The 20,458-nt window shown below is 48.8% G+C and overlaps 1 protein-coding gene across 2 annotated transcripts in view; it reads left to right on the top strand.

Annotated features, from left to right (window-relative positions):
* Nucleotides 1–20,458, top strand: part of notch1b (notch receptor 1b) — a 45,049-nt gene that overhangs the window by 14,435 nt on the left and 10,156 nt on the right. For both annotated transcript variants that reach the window (XM_084468637.1, XM_084468636.1), the window contains exons 5-26: nt 317–439; nt 927–1,160; nt 1,862–2,017; nt 2,951–3,136; nt 3,443–3,556; nt 6,658–6,771; nt 7,260–7,493; nt 7,738–7,848; nt 10,009–10,201; nt 10,414–10,559; nt 10,811–10,924; nt 11,689–11,808; nt 12,051–12,203; nt 13,610–13,838; nt 14,227–14,428; nt 15,049–15,202; nt 15,431–15,615; nt 16,092–16,224; nt 16,803–17,060; nt 17,489–17,601; nt 19,441–19,791; nt 20,138–20,364. In XM_084468637.1, the coding sequence (XP_084324763.1) occupies nt 317–439; nt 927–1,160; nt 1,862–2,017; nt 2,951–3,136; nt 3,443–3,556; nt 6,658–6,771; nt 7,260–7,493; nt 7,738–7,848; nt 10,009–10,201; nt 10,414–10,559; nt 10,811–10,924; nt 11,689–11,808; nt 12,051–12,203; nt 13,610–13,838; nt 14,227–14,428; nt 15,049–15,202; nt 15,431–15,615; nt 16,092–16,224; nt 16,803–17,060; nt 17,489–17,601; nt 19,441–19,791; nt 20,138–20,364 (3,850 nt within the window). The remainder of the gene's footprint in view (nt 1–316; nt 440–926; nt 1,161–1,861; nt 2,018–2,950; nt 3,137–3,442; nt 3,557–6,657; nt 6,772–7,259; nt 7,494–7,737; nt 7,849–10,008; nt 10,202–10,413; nt 10,560–10,810; nt 10,925–11,688; nt 11,809–12,050; nt 12,204–13,609; nt 13,839–14,226; nt 14,429–15,048; nt 15,203–15,430; nt 15,616–16,091; nt 16,225–16,802; nt 17,061–17,488; nt 17,602–19,440; nt 19,792–20,137; nt 20,365–20,458) is intronic.

The raw sequence follows: 20,458 nt of genomic DNA, 5'->3' as shown, positions 1-20,458 counted from the left end.
CTTCCTTGCTCTTACCAGGGAAATTGTTTTGCTGAAACCTTAACAGATGGTTTGTTGGTGTGTCTGCAGTACCTTCACATAATACCCCAATGGGCTGCTTCAGTGCCTAGACTCTTTATGTGACTGCATAGCTTGTGCAATATTAGTTCATATCTTAGGTCATGGAAGTTATCATCTGCTTGAGACGGGCACCACACAACCCTGAGCCGACCAACTCATTGTCTAACCCTGTAGTGTAAATAAATAAAATAATCCAATATCATCCAATGCCTGTTTGACACGTTTAAGAAGCATCGCTGTTTCTTTCCTCCACCAGGTTTTTCTGGAAAGCATTGTGACCAAAATATCGACGATTGCCCCGGCCATCAGTGCCTTAATGACGGACTGTGTGTGGATGGAGTCAATACCTACAACTGCCAATGCAAACCAGAGTTCACCGGTATGGACCTCTCCCCTTAGAATACTCTCCCCTTGGGACCCTCTCCCCTTAGGACCCTCTCCCCTTAGAATATTCTACCCTTAGAAACCCTCTCCCCTTAGAATACTCTACCCTTAGGACCCTCTCCCATTAGAAACCCTCTCCCCTTTGTTAGCTCCCCTTAGGACCCTCTCCCCTTAGAAACCCTCTCCCCTTTGTTAGCTCCCCTTAGGACCCTCTCCCCTTAGGACCCTCTCCCCTTAAACACTTGTTTTATGCAATATTCAGAAAATGAAAACATGAAAATCCTTGCAGGATCAACTTCTCTGCTTCCACACGCATCATTTGAACACCATCTCACACTAAGTGACCGGTATTAGTAGTTAACTCATGGGTAGAAATCGTACAAATGAACTAACGTTTAAAGGTTAAAGGCTCAGTTCTAAACCTTTCTATTTCCATAATGTCCATGTTTGGATGGAGTCTGACTGTTGCCCGTGTGCTGCAGGCCAGCATTGCACAGAAGATGTGGACGAGTGTCAGCTAATGCCCAACGCATGCCAGAACGGAGGCACGTGCCACAACACCTACGGCAGCTACCAGTGTGTGTGCGTGAACGGCTGGACCGGGGATGACTGCAGCGACAACATTGACGACTGTGCGAGCGCCGCGTGCCACCAGGGCTCCACCTGCCACGACCGGGTCGCCTCCTTCTACTGCCAGTGTCCACTGGGGCGCACGGGTAGGAACCGCTCTGAAGCATCCCCTTCTCCTAACAGCTTCTAAAGAGTCAAATATTAAAGTACTTTATATAAATATGTTATTCTCTCTCTCTCTCCCTCCCTCTCCCTCTCTTCCTCTCCCTCTCTCTCTCCCTCTCCCTCTCCCTCTGTATCTCTCCCTCTGTATCTCTCCCTCCCCCTATCCCTCTCCCTCTCTCCCTCTCCCTCTCTCACCCTCTCCCTCTCCTTCCCTCTCTCTCTCACCCTCTCCCTCTGTATCTCTCCCTCTCACCCTCTCCCTCCCTCCCTCTCTCCCTCTCCCTCACCTAACTGTATCTCTCCCTCTCTCTCACCCTCTCCCTCCCTCTCTCTCTCTCTCCCTCTCCCTCTGTATCTCTCCCTCCCTCTCTCCCTCTGTACCTCTCCCTCTCCCTCCCTCTCTCCCTCTCCCTCCTTCTGTATCTCTCCTTCCCTCTCCCTCTCTCACCCTCTCCTTCCCTCTCTCTCTCCCTCTCCCTCTGTATCTCTCCCTCCCCCTATCCCTCTCTCTCTCACCCTCTCCCTCTCCCTCTGTATCTCTCCCTCTCACCCTCTCCCTCTCCCTCCCTCTCTCCCTCTCCCTCTGTATCTCTCCTTCCCTCTCCCTCTCCATCTCTCTCTCCTTTCCTCTCCCTCCCTCCCTCCTCCCTCCTCCCTCCCTCCCTCCCCCATCCTGGACCAGGCCTCCTGTGTCAGCTTGACGACGCGTGCATCAGTAACCCGTGCCAGAAGGGGTCTAACTGTGACACCAACCCGGTGACCGGGACCCACGTGTGCACCTGTCCCACGGGCTACGTGGGCGCGTCCTGCGACCGGGACGTGGATGAGTGTGCCCTGGGTATGAATCACCATGAGCCAATCAAAGCCAGAACCACGCCCATTAATACAACAAATATATTTGATCAATTGTATATATATATTTTACAAAGAATATATTATTTTCATACTTGACTTTTCTACAGATTAATCGTTTAGTCTAGAAAATGTCATTAATAATAGAAAGTTTGACATATGCAAACAAGAGTAGCAATCGAAAATCCGAAGTGATGTCTTACATTTACTTGCTTTATCTGACAAGCAGTCCAGAGAAACAAAAGCATTCATTTTATAAAGACCTATGAACCCAATACTTCAATTTCTAAATCATCAAGCAGCACATTTTGGATATTTGTAGTTGATAAATGACCTAAACGATTAATCGATAATAAAATACATAATCCGCCCCATTTAGGTCGATAGATGAATTAAAGGTTGCAGCCCTAACTTGTTTTGCATATGAATTCTAGAACCACCACACAGTGTGTTGGTAGCTGCTACTACGAGCATGTGTGGGAACAGTTTAGAGGCATACAGGTTTATTGACTTATTGCGTTGTTGAGGTTGTCAGGATTCGAAGCAAAGACTTTTGCAACATAATAGAAGAAGAATTACAAACAATGTAACCCTCTTATCGTTGAGAATACTTATTTTTCTAAGGAAATATTACATTTAATTTTAAAATCAAGTCTATGGTATGTGGTCTATGTGGTGTAAATTATTTGAACTGTCTTGACAACGTAACTCAGAATAATCGTTAGAAAGAGAGTTTCTTGTATATGAGGGTAAAAATAAAGTAAAGTACTAAACTGACAGCTTACACTGTCTTAGTATCTTGAGAAAATCCCGTCTCATGGAAATGACACAATATTCTAAAACTATAAATGACACTTTAACTTTGCACTTTGATGCTTCTGGTTTCTACCGAGTCCTCATTCCTCGTGTGCTCCTCCAGGCTCCAACCCATGTGAGCACGCTGGGAAGTGCCTGAACACCAAAGGGTCCTTCGAATGCAAGTGTCAGCCGGGCTACGTGGGCGCGCGCTGCGAGCTGGACGTCAATGAGTGCATGTCCAGCCCCTGCCTGAACGAGGCCACCTGTCTGGACCAGATCGGCTACTTCCACTGCATCTGCATGCCAGGTAGGGCGCGCTCCGAACCCCTGGATCAGCTCATAGTGAGGACAGTGTTGTCTCTTCAGGCCTTTTTTCATATATCTATGACTGTCTTATCTTAGCCTAACCGCTGCTCCTCTGTCTCCCCTGTCTCCTCTGTCTCCTCTGTCTCCCCTGTCTCCTCTGTCTCCTCTGTCTCCTCTGTCTCCTCTGTCTCCTCTGTCTCCTCTGTCTCCTCTGTCTCCTCTGTCTCCTCTGTCTCCCCTGTCTCCCCTGTCTCCTCTGTCTCCTCTGTCTCCTCTGTCTCCTTGACGATGGCTAATTGGCTAACAGGGTACGAGGGCTCCTTCTGCCAGATCAATATAGACGAGTGTGCCAACAACCCCTGCTACAACAACGGCCGCTGCATCGACAAGATCAACGCCTTCCACTGCCAGTGCCCCACAGGTGAGACACACACTTTGGTATGGGGGAGGGGGGCCGGCAGCGGGTGGGGAGAAGGCGGTGGTTGGGAGGTGGAGGCCCAAGGGGAGCAGTAGTTTCTTTCTTGCTCTCTTTCTTTCTTTTTGCTCTTGTCTCTTAGTTTCTCCTCTTTTGGTCCGTCTGTCTTTCTGTTTGTCTTTGTCAGAAACAGACACAAGCGTGTGCCATGTGCACACACATACACACAGTGATACCCCCCCCCCCCCCACACACACACACACACACACACACACACACACACACACACACCCTCAGCCATCCCAGTGGGCTGATGGGTAATCCTAGCCGGAGGCAGGTTCGTGCAGGCCAGGCTAGCCCAGAATGAAGACAGCGTTTTAGCAAGAAAAGGAAAAATAAATCTATACGGTAAAGCTCAGGCGAGTGTGGACTTTAAACACCTTTCTTTCATCCCTTCCCCAGCCTGATGAGAGTGCACTTTAGTAAAGTTGGGTATTGTATGTATACTTCTGTTTATCATATGTATGGCAGTGATCTGAGGTTCTCCCTGGCTCAGGCATAAAAGGATCTGTGCCTTGATTTGGTGGTCGTTTTTCTTTTTCTTTGGGTCTTTTCTACGAGAGATTCCTCTGGAATGACACGGTTTGTGTTAATGCTTTGTTGGCATGGTGACACGTAGCCAGTGAATAGAGCGGGAACCTTCGGAGAATGAATGAACCAAGAGAGAAGGAACATCAAACTCATCACATCAGGGACCACTGTTGCTTTCAGCTGAATCGTTGAACTGAACAAGACGAAGAAAAGGGTTGTGTTTTTTTTGTATAGGAAAATAGTGCAGCTCAGAGTTAGGGCGGATCAAAGCGTGCGGGTAAGCGAGGCAGCCTTAACCCTGTTGAGGGAGGGAGAGAGAGAGAGACCAAGAGAGAGAGTAAAAGAGAGAGAGAGAGAGAGAGAGAGAGAGAGAGAGAGCCCGAGAGAGAGAGAGAGTTACCAGTGAGGAAGCAGATTAATTAATGCAGAGGGGATGGTGCTACAAGGCGCAACAGACTGGTAGCCCCCCTGAACAGCCCAGTGTGTGTCCTTCAGAGGGGACCTGAGGGGGCCCTGGCGCTGAAAGTAGTTTTTGGAGGGAAAGTTGTGGAATGAGGGACGGGTGTGTGTGTGTGTGGGGGGTGTGTGTGTGTGGAGAGTGGTTGGGGTGGGGGTCCTGTTGGGAAAGGGGGTCAGTGAGTTTTGGAGGGGCACAGACGGTTATAGCCAAGGAAAAGTAGGGGTGTGTGTGTGTGTGTGTGTGTGTGTGTGTGTGTGTGTGTGTGTGTGTGGTTTGAGTGTGTGTGTTTGTGTGTGTGTGTGTGTGTGCGTGTGTGGGTTGGTGGGGGGGGTATATGGTGTGTGTGTGTGGGTGTGTGTGTGGGTGTGTGTGTGTGGAAAGAGGGAGTGTGTTGTTGGGGTCCCCTCATTGCTTTTTTTTTGAGATGTAAATTCTGTTGGTCAGTGTTGTCGAGGCTGGAGGTTAGGTACGCGGCATCGCCATGGAAACCCTGCTGGGATGTATCGAAATGCTTCAGAGAGGCGGAGGCTGAAGCCCCCTTTGGTGGCCGGGCTGAACGGCTGTAGACCCTGTAGTGTTGTGTAGACCCTGTAGTGTTGTGTAGACCCTGTAGTGTTGTGTAGACCCTGTAGTGTTGTGTAGACCCTGTAGTGCTGTGTAGACCCTGTAGTGTTGTGTAGACCCTGTAGTGTTGTGTAGACCCTGTAGGGTTGTGTAGACCCTGTAGTGTTGTGTAGACCCTGTAGGGTTGTGTAGACCCTGTAGTGTTGTGTAGACCCTGTAGGGTTGTGTAGACCCTGTAGTGTTGTGTAGACCCTGTAGGGCTGTGTAGACCCTGTAGTGTTGTGTAGACCCTGTAGGGCTGTGTAGACCCTATAGGGCTGTAAGGTACACAGAGAGGTGTACGTCTGTAGGGTCCATGAGACATAAGAGAAGGTCCACAGGTCCACAGAGAGGTGTACGTAGCGTCCTGGCCCCTCAGACTAAACATCCCTGGGAGCCACCTTAGCATCAGACACACAGACGTTTCCTCTCAGGCTTAGTGACAACGGCTCCCACCACCTGTGTGTTCCCTAGAGGGGGGGTCGGGAGTCCTGATGCTCTCTCTCTTCATCAAACACCTCCCACCCACACAAGCACACACTCAAACACACACACTCACGCACACACACACGCACGCACACACACACTCACGCATACACACACAAGCACACACTCAAACACACACACACACTTCCTCCCAATAGCATCCTCAAAGGCTGAATGCCAACAAGAAGATGAAGATTGTGGAGAATTTGGTGGAAAAGTTATAGATATATATATATAGAGAGAGAGAGACAGACATGGAGTGTGAATAGCCCAGGGTCCAGAGGTCAAGCAGTGTGCTTTCATGGGGGAGGGAGGGAGCTGTTGGGGAGGGGGGGGGGGGGGCAGGAGAATGCACATTGTGATGGAAAAGTTTGAGGGGACAAAGGAGGCAGCGGGCTCAGCTTGGCATTGAACCGACACACACACACACACACACATGCACGAACGCACTCCCACACACACACACACACACACACACACACACACAGAAGCATACCCCCCTTTTTATTTAGAGCTGAAAAGAGTGAAAGGGAAAAATGGAGCTAGTGATGCAGTTGTTAATTAACATGCGTCACCCACACTGACGAGAGCCCTGGTTATGACAGGAACACACACAAAAACACAAAAACAAACACACACACACACACACAGACACACATACACACACACACACACACACACACAAACACAAAAAAAACACACACACACACACACACACACACACACACACACACACACACACACACAGACACACACACACACACACACACACAGACACACACACAAAAACAAACACACACACACACACACACACACACACACACACACACACACACACACACACACACACACACAGCCATTTCCTACACAAACATCTACCACACCTGTATACTGCCAGGCCATCAAACCCTAACCTAACACTTGATACTAAAGTGAAACCAGTTGAACCAAACCTTTTCTGTGACAGGTTTTACTGGGAACGTGTGCCAGAACGACGTGGACGAGTGTGCCAGCACGCCGTGTCAGAATGGGGCGCGCTGCACCGACGGTCCAAACCGCTACACCTGCCAATGCACTGAAGGTGAGGAGCAAAGAGCGGGAAAATGGGAAAAGAAATGTTTTCACACCTATTTGAAGCCTTTCACACTTATTTGAAGAGGTAGAATTACTCAACCACATTGAAAAAACTATATAATATCATTGATCTGATTCATAGCATTTATCACACCTTTTTTAAACAAATATTCAGACTCCTTAATAGTTTAATAATCATATTAATATGTTTAATAATCTTTCCGTCAAACCTTCCCAGTTTTTTTCGTATCTTAATAAAAATTCCCACTAGTGGCCTCTAGTGGCTTGAGGTGTAGCTGCAGTTACAGCGTTATCATCTTCTGATAACTGATAACTTATTTTGGGTTGACTCATGGATGGCCTTGTTTTATCCTTGAGTAACATACATACTTCTTTAATAGAGTAAACAGCTTCAGTAGAGAGGTGACATAGTGCAGCGTTAAACTGACGGTGATCTTAAGATATCAGAAACCAAGCGTGTGGTTGATCCTCCAGGTTACAGTGGGAGGCACTGCGAGACGGACATCGACGAGTGCTTCTCGGGGCCTTGCCACTATGGCACCTGTCAGGACGGCCTCGCCACCTACACCTGCAACTGCCGACCGGGCTACACGGGCCGCGTGTGTGACAGCAACATCAACGAGTGCCTGAGCCAGCCCTGCAGGAACGGAGGCACCTGCCAAGACAGGGAGAACGCCTACATGTGCAGCTGTCCTGAGGGCACCACGGGTAGGTGGCAATGAACCTCAAAGCGCTAGGCTCACACAATCATACGCAGACATGCATGTACATGTATGCACACACACAATTACATAAGGACACACGCACAAACAACAAAAACTCAACAATACTTATAGGCCCCTATGAAAAATATTACATGACGTGCAGACCTACAAACACACACATGATGACACACGTCACGTTGAACACCATTGAGTTCATGTGTTGACTGCTTGTCCGGATGTCTTCCCAGGAGTCAACTGTGAGGTGAACATAGACGACTGCAACAGCAACCCCTGTGACTCGGGGACCTGCATGGACAAAATCAACGGCTATGAGTGCGCCTGTGAGCCGGGCTACACTGGTGGGTGACTGTAACATCCAGAGGGTTAAACCTACACTGGGGGGTGACTGACTGTAACATCCAGAGGGTTAAACCTACACTGGGGGGTGACTGTAACATCCAGAGGGTTAAACCTACACTGGGGGGTGACTGACTGTAACATCCAGAGGGTTAAACCTACACTGGGGGGTGACTGTAACATCCAGAGGGTTTAACCTACACTGGGGGGTGACTGACTGTAACATCCAGAGGGTTAAACCTACACTGGGGGGTGACTGACTGTAACATCCAGAGGGTTAAACCTACACTGGGGGGTGACTGTAACATCCAGAGGGTTTAACCTACACTGGGGGGTGACTGACTGTAACATCCAGAGGGTTTAACCTACACTGGGGGGTGACTGACTGTAACATCCAGAGGGTTAAACCTACACTGGGGGGTGACTGACTGTAACATCCAGAGGGTTAAACCTACACTGGGGGGTGACTGACTGTAACATCCAGAGGGTTTAAACCTACACTGGGGGGTGACTGTAACATCCAGAGGGTTAAACCTACACTGGTCGGGGACTGACTGTAGCATCCAGAGGGTTTAAACCTGGAAGAATTCAATTGTTGGCCTCTGCTGCAATGGTCCCTCTCTCTCTCTGTCTCTGTCTGTCTCTCCCCCTCTCTGTCTCTCTCTCTCTCTCTCTCTCTCTCTCTCTCTCTCTCTCTCTCTCTCTCTCTCTCTCTCTCTCTCTCTCTTTCTCTCTCTCTCTCTCTCTCTGTCTCTCTTTCTCTCTCCGTCTCTGTCTGTCTCTCCCTCTCTCTCTCGCTCTCTCTCTCTCTCTGTCTCTCTCTCTCACTCTCTCTTTCTCTCTCTCTGTCTCTCTCTCTCCGTCTCTGTCTGTCTCTCTCTCTCTCTGTCTCTCTCTGTCTGTCTCTCTCTCTCTGTCTCTCTCTCTCTATCTGTCTCTATCTGTCTCTCTGTCTCTCTCTCTCTCTGTCTGTCTCTGTCTCTGTCTGTCTCTCTGTCTGTCTCTGTCTCTCTCTATGTCTGTCTCTCTCTCTCTCTCTCTCTCTCTCTCTCTCTCTCTCTCTCTCTCTCTCTCTCTCTCTCTATGTCTCTCTCTGTCTCTCTCTCTGTCTTTCTCTGTCTGTCTCTGTCTCTCTGTTTCTTTCTCATTTCTACACTAAATGAGGGGTGGTGGGGACAGAGAGACGGAGGAGGGGAGAGATGAGGGGTGGTGAGGACAGAGAGACGGAGGAGGGGAGAGATGAGGGGTGGTGGGGACAGAGAGACGGAGGAGAGGAGAGATGAGGGGTGGTGGGGACAGAGAGACGGAGGAGGGGAGAGATGAGGGGTGGTGGGGACAGATGGCCGGCGAGTAAGCAGCACACTCCTCTGGGCCCGGTGTCACTTTCCTGCCCCCTCCCTGTCCCGACCTGCCACACACACACACACGCACACACACACACATCGAGACACCAGGGAGTTCATCAATAGAAAGGGTTGCCTGAAAGATTCCTGAAAGGTGATCCTTTAAGAGGTGAGGAGCCGGTCTCTCCTCTCGTCTCTCCTCTCGTCTTTATGGAGGCCGACAAAGGGACACTCAAAACTCACCACAATCTTTCTGAAATGGATCAGTTTACTAGCGCGATGCAGAGAACCCAGAATCAAATCAGCCCTCTATTGCTCATGTGTCGGTTGACGTTGAACTTTTGATATCTGTTGCATCAACTGAATAGAGTTGAATGAGTTTTTTCTACTTAATAAAGCCTAGTGCTCCGTAATATTGGCTCCACCAATTCATTTGGACAGAGGAAGTTTTCTAGAAGAACAACTATGTCCATGCCAGATGTATCATGCTAATATTTCTGTTATTCTCCTGATGTTCTCCTGATGGTGGTGAAGATGTGGGTGGTGTAGGGGTTAGCGGTAACGTTGGTGAAGATGTGGGTGGTGTAGGGGTTAGCGGTAACGTTGGTGAAGATGTGGGTGGTGTAGGGGTTAGCGGTAATGTTGGTGAAGATGTGGGTGGTGTAGGGGTCAGCGGTAACGTTGGTGAAGATGTGGGTGGTGTAGGGGTCAGCGGTAACGTTGGTGAAGATGTGGGTGGTGTAGGGGTTAGCGGTAACGTTGGTGAAGATGTGGGTGGTGTAGGGGTCAGCGGTAACGTTTGTCCATAACGCTCCCCAGGCACCATGTGTAACATCAACGTGGACGAGTGCGCCATCAACCCGTGCCACAGCGGCGGCACCTGCATCGACGGCATCAACAGCTACACCTGTGTGTGCCCGGAGGGTTACCACGACGACACCTGCTCCTCACAGGTCAACGAGTGTCTGAGCAGCCCCTGTATCCACGGCCGCTGCAACGACCAGATCAACGGGTGAGTGGAAAACTAGAAGTATAAGTACTAGTAGTTGTAGTAGTATAGAGAGTAATTCACCATTCAACCATGGACTACATTAGATGAGGCAAGCATAGCTTTTAGGATTTGAATTTGTATAAGCATTAGTTAGCTATATGAAAATATACAGAGCTGACATACAAACAAAGGGCTAAATGAAAAGGTGCTTTCCATACCCTTGTCCTTCTTAGCTACAAGTGTCTTTGTGACTCCGGCTGGAGCGGGAAGAACTGTGACTTCAACACCAACGAGTGTGAGTCCAACCCCTGCATGAACGGAGGGGCCTGCAAAGACATGACCAGCGGCTTCATCTGCACCTGCCTCATGGGCTTCACCGGTGAGACCTGTGTGTGTGTGTGTGTGTGTGTGTGTGTGTGTGTGTGTGTGTGTGTGTGTGTGTGTGTGTGTGTGTGTGTGTGTGTGTGTGTGTGTGTGTCTGTGTGTGTGTGTGTATACGTGCGTACGTGCATGCGTATGCACCAAATGCAAGGCATTGAATGATGTGACTCTTTAATATGGTATTATCATTGTATTCGTCAGTAGTACCAAAACGCCTGTGCTTGTGTGTGTGTCTGTGTGGACCCCCAGGACCCAGCTGCCAGACCAACATCAATGAGTGTGCGTCCAACCCCTGCCTGAACCAGGGCACTTGCATTGACGACGTCGCAGGCTACAAGTGCATCTGCGTCCTACCTTACACCGGTAGGGAACTATGAGGACGACTATTGGACCTTCTTGTTATGTCCGGTGGGCCGGGAGGGACAGACACTTCCCAGGGCTCTGGTTGGTTCTGTGTTTGCGAGCCGAGAGGAAAGACGTGCGCTGGTAGACGTAGCTCTTGATTAAAGTTCAGCTGCACGACTTCCCGGGGTCTCCATGGCCCCCGGCCCCCCGGCCCCCGGCCCTGTGTCATGTCAGGTATCACCGATCACCAGAGAAAGACAATATCCCCTCTCTGGTGGTTTCTGCCACTATCATTGTGAACAGATCATGATGGAACACCTCAGGGCTCAACCTTTTGGATTTAATTCAACACAAAAACGTCAAACTTTCCCAGTATCAAAAGTTTTTTACTTGTGACTGGGAGCTGGAACGGGAGTTTGACACATATCCTGTTTGGGCACTTCCTGTCTCACAGAAAAGCAAATGGGTTGACAATGGCAGGAAGCCGGAGCTGACTTCCTGAAAGAGCTGTGTGTTGTGCAAAGAGATATGGAGCGTCTGTGTGTGCAGGCCCTCCCGAGCATGTACAGAGACTTCTGATAGCACTGATTTGAACCATTTAAGTACTGTTTTTTGGTTACCTCATGACTTCCTCAACAGTGCAAAACAAATATTGGGTGTCTATATATTTGTGTTGGTTCATTTTTTTTATGTAGAGGTTCCATAGTTATATCTTGTGTGTGTTTGTGTGTGTGTGTGTGTGTGTGTGTGTGTGTGTGTGTGTGTGTGTGTGTGTCTTGCAGGAGAAAACTGTGAGACTCTGCTGGCCCCCTGCGGTCAGAAGCCGTGTAAGAATGCTGGCGTCTGCAAGGAGTCTGAGGATTACGAGAGCTACTCGTGTGTGTGTCCCGAGGGGTGGCAGGGTAAAGACACACCGACCACACTTTCATGATGTTACATCACTCACCCGCCAGACCTTGTAACTTTTCAAACTATCTTGTAATGCTTGTATTCACATGGGAACACTTCTTTTTTCTTGAGTCAAAGGGTGCTAAAGGTAACCCAAAAGAAACAAAAAATGACTAAAACACACATTTCCGTTTACATTTGAGGACAGGCATGATTTGTAAATCCACTTCATTTCTGCACACTCTATCTCTTTCAGGTCAGGCATGTGAGATGGACATTGACGAGTGTGTAAAAAGCCCCTGTCGTAACGCCGCCACGTGCCACAACGCCAATGGGACCTACCGCTGCGACTGCACACCGGGCTACAACGGACGCAACTGCCAGACCGATGTGGACGAGTGCAAGCCCAGTAGGTTTATATTACTGCTCAGCCTTCACTGGCGCAGACCTTTGGGCTGACTCGGAGGGGGTTTCTGCGACTCTCTGACTACACATGGTTTCCATGGATGGGACTCCACTAGCTGGACTGAGACGTTTAATATTAACAACGTTTAAAAGGTTTTTCATACAAGGCTGAACTTACATGTTCCCTTCAGTATTTAGGAATTTCAATTTGAGGGCTTGGTCCTGAATCAAGATTTTTTTGCATTCACTTCAGCATTATATATATAATATACAGACATTTGGGGGATTAGTACTAAAAATCAAGTTTATGCTTTCCTTGCATGTGAATGTTTTTTGTCAAGTCTGTAAAATTTGAGATCACTTTATTTATGTTAAGATTATCAATATCACTCAATATCTTTAATAGACTACAGATTAATGGCGTGTTCCAGGCAACCCGTAACTCGTGTTTTCACAACCTTCTACCCGCCCTGGAACGGCAGTCAAACCCGTAACTCACTACCTGTGAACTCGTACCAGATCGATGTACTCCCAGTTACAGCTTTTGATGTCACACACATAAACAACAATGGCGGCCTCTGTTGGTACTATCTATAAAATCAAAATCGGTTGTTAGGACATGTTTTATGGTATGAATGTCCATATTAGTGGCATTTTGGTACGCGCAACAGTGTTAATTGCACCTGCGAGAATGATAGGCGGAACTCCCCCTGTAATACATATGACATAATCTTACACGTGAGATAACTTTGTTTATCAAGATAATTGATTGGTCAATAGGCTTTGCTTTTACACAACTGTTCTAGACACCATGGTGATACAGCGATGCTAAAACAGCCACTTCCGTGTCACAGCATACCCTGGCTTTGAGCGCAACATACCTAGTATAGCCAGAGAATGTATAGCCCACAGAGCAGCAGAAGGGTTTATTTTTGTGACTTGTGTCTTGCCTGGAAAGCTACCAAGTCGTGAGTCGTGACTTTAAGTCGTAACTTACGGGTTGAAAAGTGTCCCTGGAACGCAGCATAAGCTACCTGTTGGTCTCAGTCCATATGTGTTAAGCGAAAGCTAAGTTTTGAGCCTAGTTAAGGCCTGAAGTGGTCCACACATGAAGAATGGGCTGGATTCTTGGTTTGGTGTTAGGAGCCAAACAACAGATGGGAGTTCAGCAGTTTGGCCTCACAAAACGTGGTTTAAGGTTTAGAAATGAAGACGGTAGTTGGCGTTTAGATCATTTTGGTTCTAGAACGTGTCACCCGGGTCATTAGATGGTATGAGCTTTGAATGCAGCGTCAAGGTGGAGAATGGGAGTGGTTTGCTCCACCCAGGGGGTAACAATGCTAGGCTGCCACCATCAGCTCCAGAGGAAGACAGCGTGGACGCTGAGCTCATCTCCTTCTTCTCTCCCAGACCCCTGCAGCAACGGAGGCCTCTGTCGGGATGAGGTCAACGGCTTCCTGTGCACCTGCCTGCCAGGCTTCAGGGGCACCAAGTGTGAGCAGGACACCAACGAGTGTGAGAGCAACCCGTGCAAGAACGGAGCCAATTGCACCGACTGTGTTAACAGCTACACCTGTACCTGCCCGCTGGGATTCAGCGGGATCCACTGCGAGAACAACACCCCCGACTGCACAGAGAGGTACCACACATCTTCTGCTCATCGTCTGGCATGTTGGAGTGTGGTTCAAGCTTCCATACTGAAGCAAAGGAAACATCTTGAACAAGTCTTTGTACAAGAATACGTTTGTGTTGTTGTAGTGAAGCTGATAGAGAGTGTGATCATGGTGTGATCATCAGCTTCGGTTAACAACTAAGGGCTGTTCACTTTCTCTGCCCTTCTTTGGGCTGAAATGGATCACTACCTGTATGATGTGCAGTGGATTCTTCTTGGAAATGTTGTTGTAATGATGACAGATGTGGTGACTTCAGCGTCCATATCGCAGTGGGGGAGAAGCTGTTTTTGAAGTAAGATGTTTGGCTGGATGTGTCCACTTGTAACTCACCTCCTCCCCGTCTCCCCGGTGTAGCTCCTGCTTCAACGGGGGTACGTGCGTGGACGGCATCAACACCTTCACCTGCTTGTGTCCTCCGGGCTTCACCGGCAGCTACTGCCAACACGACATCAACGAGTGTGACTCCAGGCCCTGCCTGAACGGAGGAACCTGCCAGGACAGCTATGGCACCTACAAGTGCACCTGTCCCCATGGTTACAACGGACTCAACTGTCAGGTAGCCCCTCCTCCTCTGGTCTCTAGTGGAGAGATCCTCACCACTGTCCTAGACACTCACTACGTTAAGCACTGAGACTGTTCCTCACCACTGTCCTAGACACTCACTACGTTAAGCACTGAGGACTGTTCCTCACCACTGTCCTAGACACTCACTACGTTAAGCACTGAGACTGTTCCTCACCACTGTCCTAGACACTCACTACGTTAAGCACTGAGGACTGTTCCTCACCACTGTCCTAGACACTCACTATGTTAAGCACTTGGAGAGCCTCGAAAAGTAAATCTAAAAAAAAGTAAAAAGTAAATGGAATTCATGATTATGAAGATTATTATTATTAGTGGACAAGAAATTGAATTGTTGAAATATGACCCATAAGGATTACCAAGTCATAATTAATATAGTTGAGATTGTTAATATGTATTAAGAGGAATCATTTTTCTACCACAAAGTCAACTTTTCACTGGCTGACATCCACATGGAGCATTAACATAATGTCTGCCTGTGTGTGTGTGTGTGTGTGTGTGTGTGTGTGTGTGTGTGTGTGTGTGTGTGTGTGTGTGTGTGTGTGTGTGCCTGTGTGTGTGTGTGTGTGTGTGTGTGTGTGTGTGTGTGTACAGAACCTGGTGCGGTGGTGCATGTCGTCTCCCTGTCAGAACGGGGGCAGCTGCTGGCAGTCCGGGACGTCGTACCGCTGCCAGTGCCGCACCGGCTGGTCCGGCCTCTACTGCGACGTGCCCAGCGTGTCCTGCCAGGTGGCAGCCAAGCAGAGAGGTAGTGTGTGTGTGTGTGTGTGTGTGTGTGTGTGTGTGTGTGTGTGTGTGTGTGTGTGTGTGTGTGTGTGTGGTTGGTCGTGTGGGGGAGATATCGCTGTGTCTTTGATCATATGCATTTCATATTTGGACATTCCTTCCTCTTCTCCAGCAGAGCCTCTTAAGCCAGCCTGAGTCAAATCACCGGTCAATAAGTGAGTCCTGTCTCATGGCCTCCTTGTGTGTCCAGGTGTCGACGTGGCCCAGCTGTGTCGTAACTCGGGCTCCTGTCTGGATGCCGGCAACACCCACTACTGCCACTGCCAGGTGGGCTACACGGGCAGCTACTGCGAGCAGCAGGTGGATGAATGCACGCCCAACCCCTGCCAGAACGGAGCCGCCTGCAACGACTTCCTGGGAGGCTACTCCTGCAAGGTGAGGCCCCGCGTGAAGCAGTCTGTTGATCAGACTCCTTGTTGTTGCAGAGACATCGTACTGCAAGCAAATGTACAAAAGATAATGGCTTACTTTCTACCAGTCTGTATCAGTCCTAACTTGTGTAATCTATGTTGCAAAGAGGGATTGTTCTCTGCTATGCCTGAGCTATTTTGCGTGTGTGTATTTTAATAAGACGGTCTAACGACCGGACGACTCGTAGCACATGAACAAACATACTGCAGGCTTTAGTGCTTTATGTGCTTTATCCTTCGTCCTCCTCACAACATCAGTGGGCGGACTAATGAAGAGGTTTGTTAGTGGACAGCAGAGAAAGAGCTCATTTATGTTAATCTCCCCTGGAATAAAAAATCAGCTTCACAGAAAACCGCTTGGTAAACAAAAACACACTGCCTTGTTCATGTCAGACATTGATTGAGTCTCTCTCTCTCTCTCTCTCTCTCTCTCTCTCTCAGTGTATTCCCGGCTACGTCGGGACCAACTGCTCGGACGAGATCAACGAGTGTTTTTCCCAGCCGTGCCAGAACGGGGGCACCTGCATTGATATGATCAATACCTACAAATGCTCCTGTCCCCGAGGAAGCCAAGGTCAGCCCCCTGGACCCGCGCACCCCTCCCCTACGCCCCCTCTGCCTCCTCTTCCTCCACACTTCATTAATTAGGGCTTAGCTGCATCCAGGGCATCTGAAAACAGCTCTCTCTCCCCGGCTTGTTCTCTGCGTCCTCTCTTGGGCAGCGTGTCAAAAGAAGAATGATTTTAGTGTTTCTTCTTCCTCTTCTTTTTCATCTCCTATTCAATACATTCTTCTTCTCTGGTATATGAAGTTGTGTGTGTCTGTGTGTTTGTGTGGATGAGTGTTTGGGGGGGGGGGGGTCGTGCAGGTCAGTGAAAGTATCAATAGAGTTGTGTGTGTGCGTCTGACCTGTATCTGATTTGTTGCTGGGTTGGTAGTTTTATAGATGTGTGTCAACAGTCATGAGCAAACGACTAACATGCATCTCATAAAACGCCCACCTTTAACCAACTGCTTTTCTCAGTTGTTTGGCCTGTCTTATATCCGCATGAAACATATTGTATCCAGCGCATAATAAGATTTGAGGAGGAATTTGAGGAGGAATGAAATGAAATGAAATGATCATGTCATTGTGACCTTTTCACCTGCCAGGCGTGCACTGCGAGATCAACCTGGACGACTGTACCCCGGGCACCGACCCCATCACCCACGAGCCCAAGTGCTTCAACCAGGGAACGTGTGTGGACCGCGTCGGGGGGTACCACTGCCAGTGCCACGCCGGCTACGTGGGGGAGCGATGCGAGGGGGATGTCAACGAGTGTCTGTCCAACCCCTGCGACCCGCGGGGCACGCACAACTGCATCCAGCTCACCAACAACTACCGCTGCGACTGCCGCACGGGCTACACTGGTGAGACCAGTGAACACATCCATAGAGCATTCATCTCTTTACAGTGAGAGGAGGACCAGGGGGCTGTTGTGTTGGGGGGTTGATGCTGATGGTGATAAGCTGTGTCACTAGATCCAGATTCAGATTTCTTGAATGTCTAAGCGTTGACAGAACATCATCTTGAGACACACATGTCTCACACCGTACATCACCACCAAATAAAACAGCAGCAATATACAACAATTTACTAAAATAAAATAAAATAATAGCAGTGGCCCCCCTTGGGTTTTATTGGGCCAAACAAATATAATTGATGTTAAGTTAATAACATGTATATCTGCGGCTCTCATTGACTTGGATTGGAGTGATTTAAGTTAGCAGTATTTACTTGTTGGAGGCTTTCCAAAAGGCCCCCCAGTCTCCAGCCCTAACGTCTCCCTGCCCCCCAGGCCAGCGCTGCGACACCGTGTTTGACGGCTGCAAGGGGAAGCCCTGCCGCAACGGAGGCTCCTGCGCCGTGGCCAGCAACACCCCGCACGGCTTCATCTGCAAGTGCCCTCCGGTGAGTGCACTACACCCCACACTACACTACACTACACACACTACACTACACTACACACTACACACTACACCCCACACTACACTACACTACACTACACTACACTACACTACACTACACACACTACACTACACTACACACTACACACTACACTACACTACACTACACTACACTACACTACACACACTACACTACACACTACACACTACACTACACTACACCCCACACTACACTACACTACGCTACACTACACTACACACTACACGCTATACTACACCCCACACTACACTACACTACACTACACACTACACACTACACTACACCCCACACCACACTACACTACACTACACTACACACACTACACACACTACACTACACTACACACACTACACACTACACTACACACTACACTACACCCCACACTACACACACTACACTACACTACACTACACACTGCACACTACACTACACCCCACACTACATTACACCCCACACTACACTACACTACACACACTACACTACACTACACACACACACTACACTACACTACACTACACCCCACACTACACTACACTACACTACACTACACACACTACACTACACTACACTGCACTACACTACACACACTACACTACACTACACACTACACTACACACTACACTACACTACACTACACACCCCACACTACACTACACTACACACACTACACACACTACACTACACACCCCACACTACACTACACTACACACACTACACTACACTACACACCACACTACACACACTACACTACACTACACTACACACATTACACTACACTACACCCCACACTACACTACACTACACTACACACATTACACTACACTACACTACACACACTACACTACACACACTACACTACACTACACTACACACTACACTACACCCCACACTACACTACACTACACACACTACACTACACTACACACCACACTACACACACTACACTACACTACACACACTACACTACACTACACTACACTACACTACACTACACACACTACACACACTACACTACACTACACTACACTACCTGCCTGCTTCAGAATGGCTGGCGATGTGTCCTTAAAACAACCCTAAACGTTTGTTTATGTTTGGTTGTAGTCTTTTCATGCGGTTGTTGAGACGGAGAACCAAACGAAAAGACTACAACCAAACGTAAACAGCCCCCCTTTCCGTTTCCGGCCAACGAGCAATGAGTCTTCCAACAGAAATCAATGGGATAACATTTTTATAATTGTAACGAGTAACGATTCAGCACATGAAAAATGTATTGGAGTAAAAGTATTAAACTCATCAAAAATACGTAGTGAAGTAAAAGTGGAAGTAGGAGAAAAAAATAATACTCCAGTAAAGCACAGATACAGCATTTTAGTACTTAAGTACAGTAGTGAAGTAGTTCTACTTCGTTACTATACATCTCTGACTACACTACACACACTACACTACACTACACTACACACATTACACTACACTACACACCACACTACACTACACTACACACCCCACACTACACTACACTACACTACACTACACACACTACACTACACTACACTATACACCCCACACTACACTACACACACTACACTACACACCACACTACACACACTACACTACACACACCACACTACACACACTACACTACACACACCACACTACACACACTACACTACACACACCACACTACACACACTACACTACACACACCACACTACACACACTACACTACACTACACACACTACACGTGTCAGGGGTTCAGTGATGTGACCCGGGGGTCTTCATTCCGTCGTATCGCTGTGTTTCAGGGCTTCAGTGGCGCCTCGTGTGAGAACGACGCGCGGGCGTGCGGCAGCCTCCAGTGTCGCAACGGCGGCACGTGCGTCTCGGGCCAGAAGAGCCCCCCCCAGTGTCTGTGCACGGGGGCCTTCACGGGGCCCGAGTGCCAGTTCCCCACTGACAGCCCCTGCAACTCGGGCCCCTGCTACAATGGTGGGACCTGCGAGTACACCTCGGAGGCCCCCTACTACAACTGTGTATGCCCCAGCAGCTTCAACGGCCTGCGCTGCCACATCCTGGACTACACCTTTTTGGGGGGCTTCGGCCACGACATCTCGCCGCCGCCCACCGAGGTGGACGTCAGCTGTGAGATCCCACAGGTGAGGAGCCGCCTCTCGCTTCCAGAAGGTTCAGTCTGGAGCAAACTGTCCGCCTCCACCCTCTGTTTAGAATGGATATCATCAGCACTCTTTGTTTTTATTATTTTAAATCTATTTAAGTCTTTTAAATCATAGGTCATCTACCTACTGTAACATAGATTCTACGTCATCTTAATTATTCATTATTTGAATCCATACATAATGGACCTGATGCCTTTATTGTCTTTGAGTTATTGTCCATCACCCTTTACGACGTGAAGCGCTGAACATGAATATGGATGACCTTGGGTTTGAGCGGGGGATGACCTTGGGTTTTAGCGGGGGATGACCTTGCGTTGCCTTGCAGTGCGGGGAGCGCCGGGGCAACAAGTTCTGCGACCTCCTGTGCAACAACCACGCGTGCGGCTGGGACGGCGGCGACTGCTCCCTGAACTTCAACGACCCCTGGAAGAACTGCTCGGCCGCGCTGCAGTGCTGGCGCTACTTCAACAACGGCAGGTGTGACTCCCAGTGTGACAGCGCCGGCTGCCTTTACGACGGCTTTGACTGCCAGAACCTGGAGGGACACTGCAAGTAAGTCAACCGTTGAACTGGCATTTAAGACCAGAGGAATAGATCCTAAATAAATATATTACAAATAATATATCTCCATAAACAGGCGAAAGTT

Source organism: Micromesistius poutassou, assembly GCF_964030765.1.
Source record: "Micromesistius poutassou genome assembly, chromosome: 5".
Classification (NCBI taxonomy): domain Eukaryota; kingdom Metazoa; phylum Chordata; class Actinopteri; order Gadiformes; family Gadidae; genus Micromesistius; species Micromesistius poutassou.
Note: the sequence above shows the minus strand (reverse complement) of the source record. Positions and strands in the feature narration are given on the sequence as shown.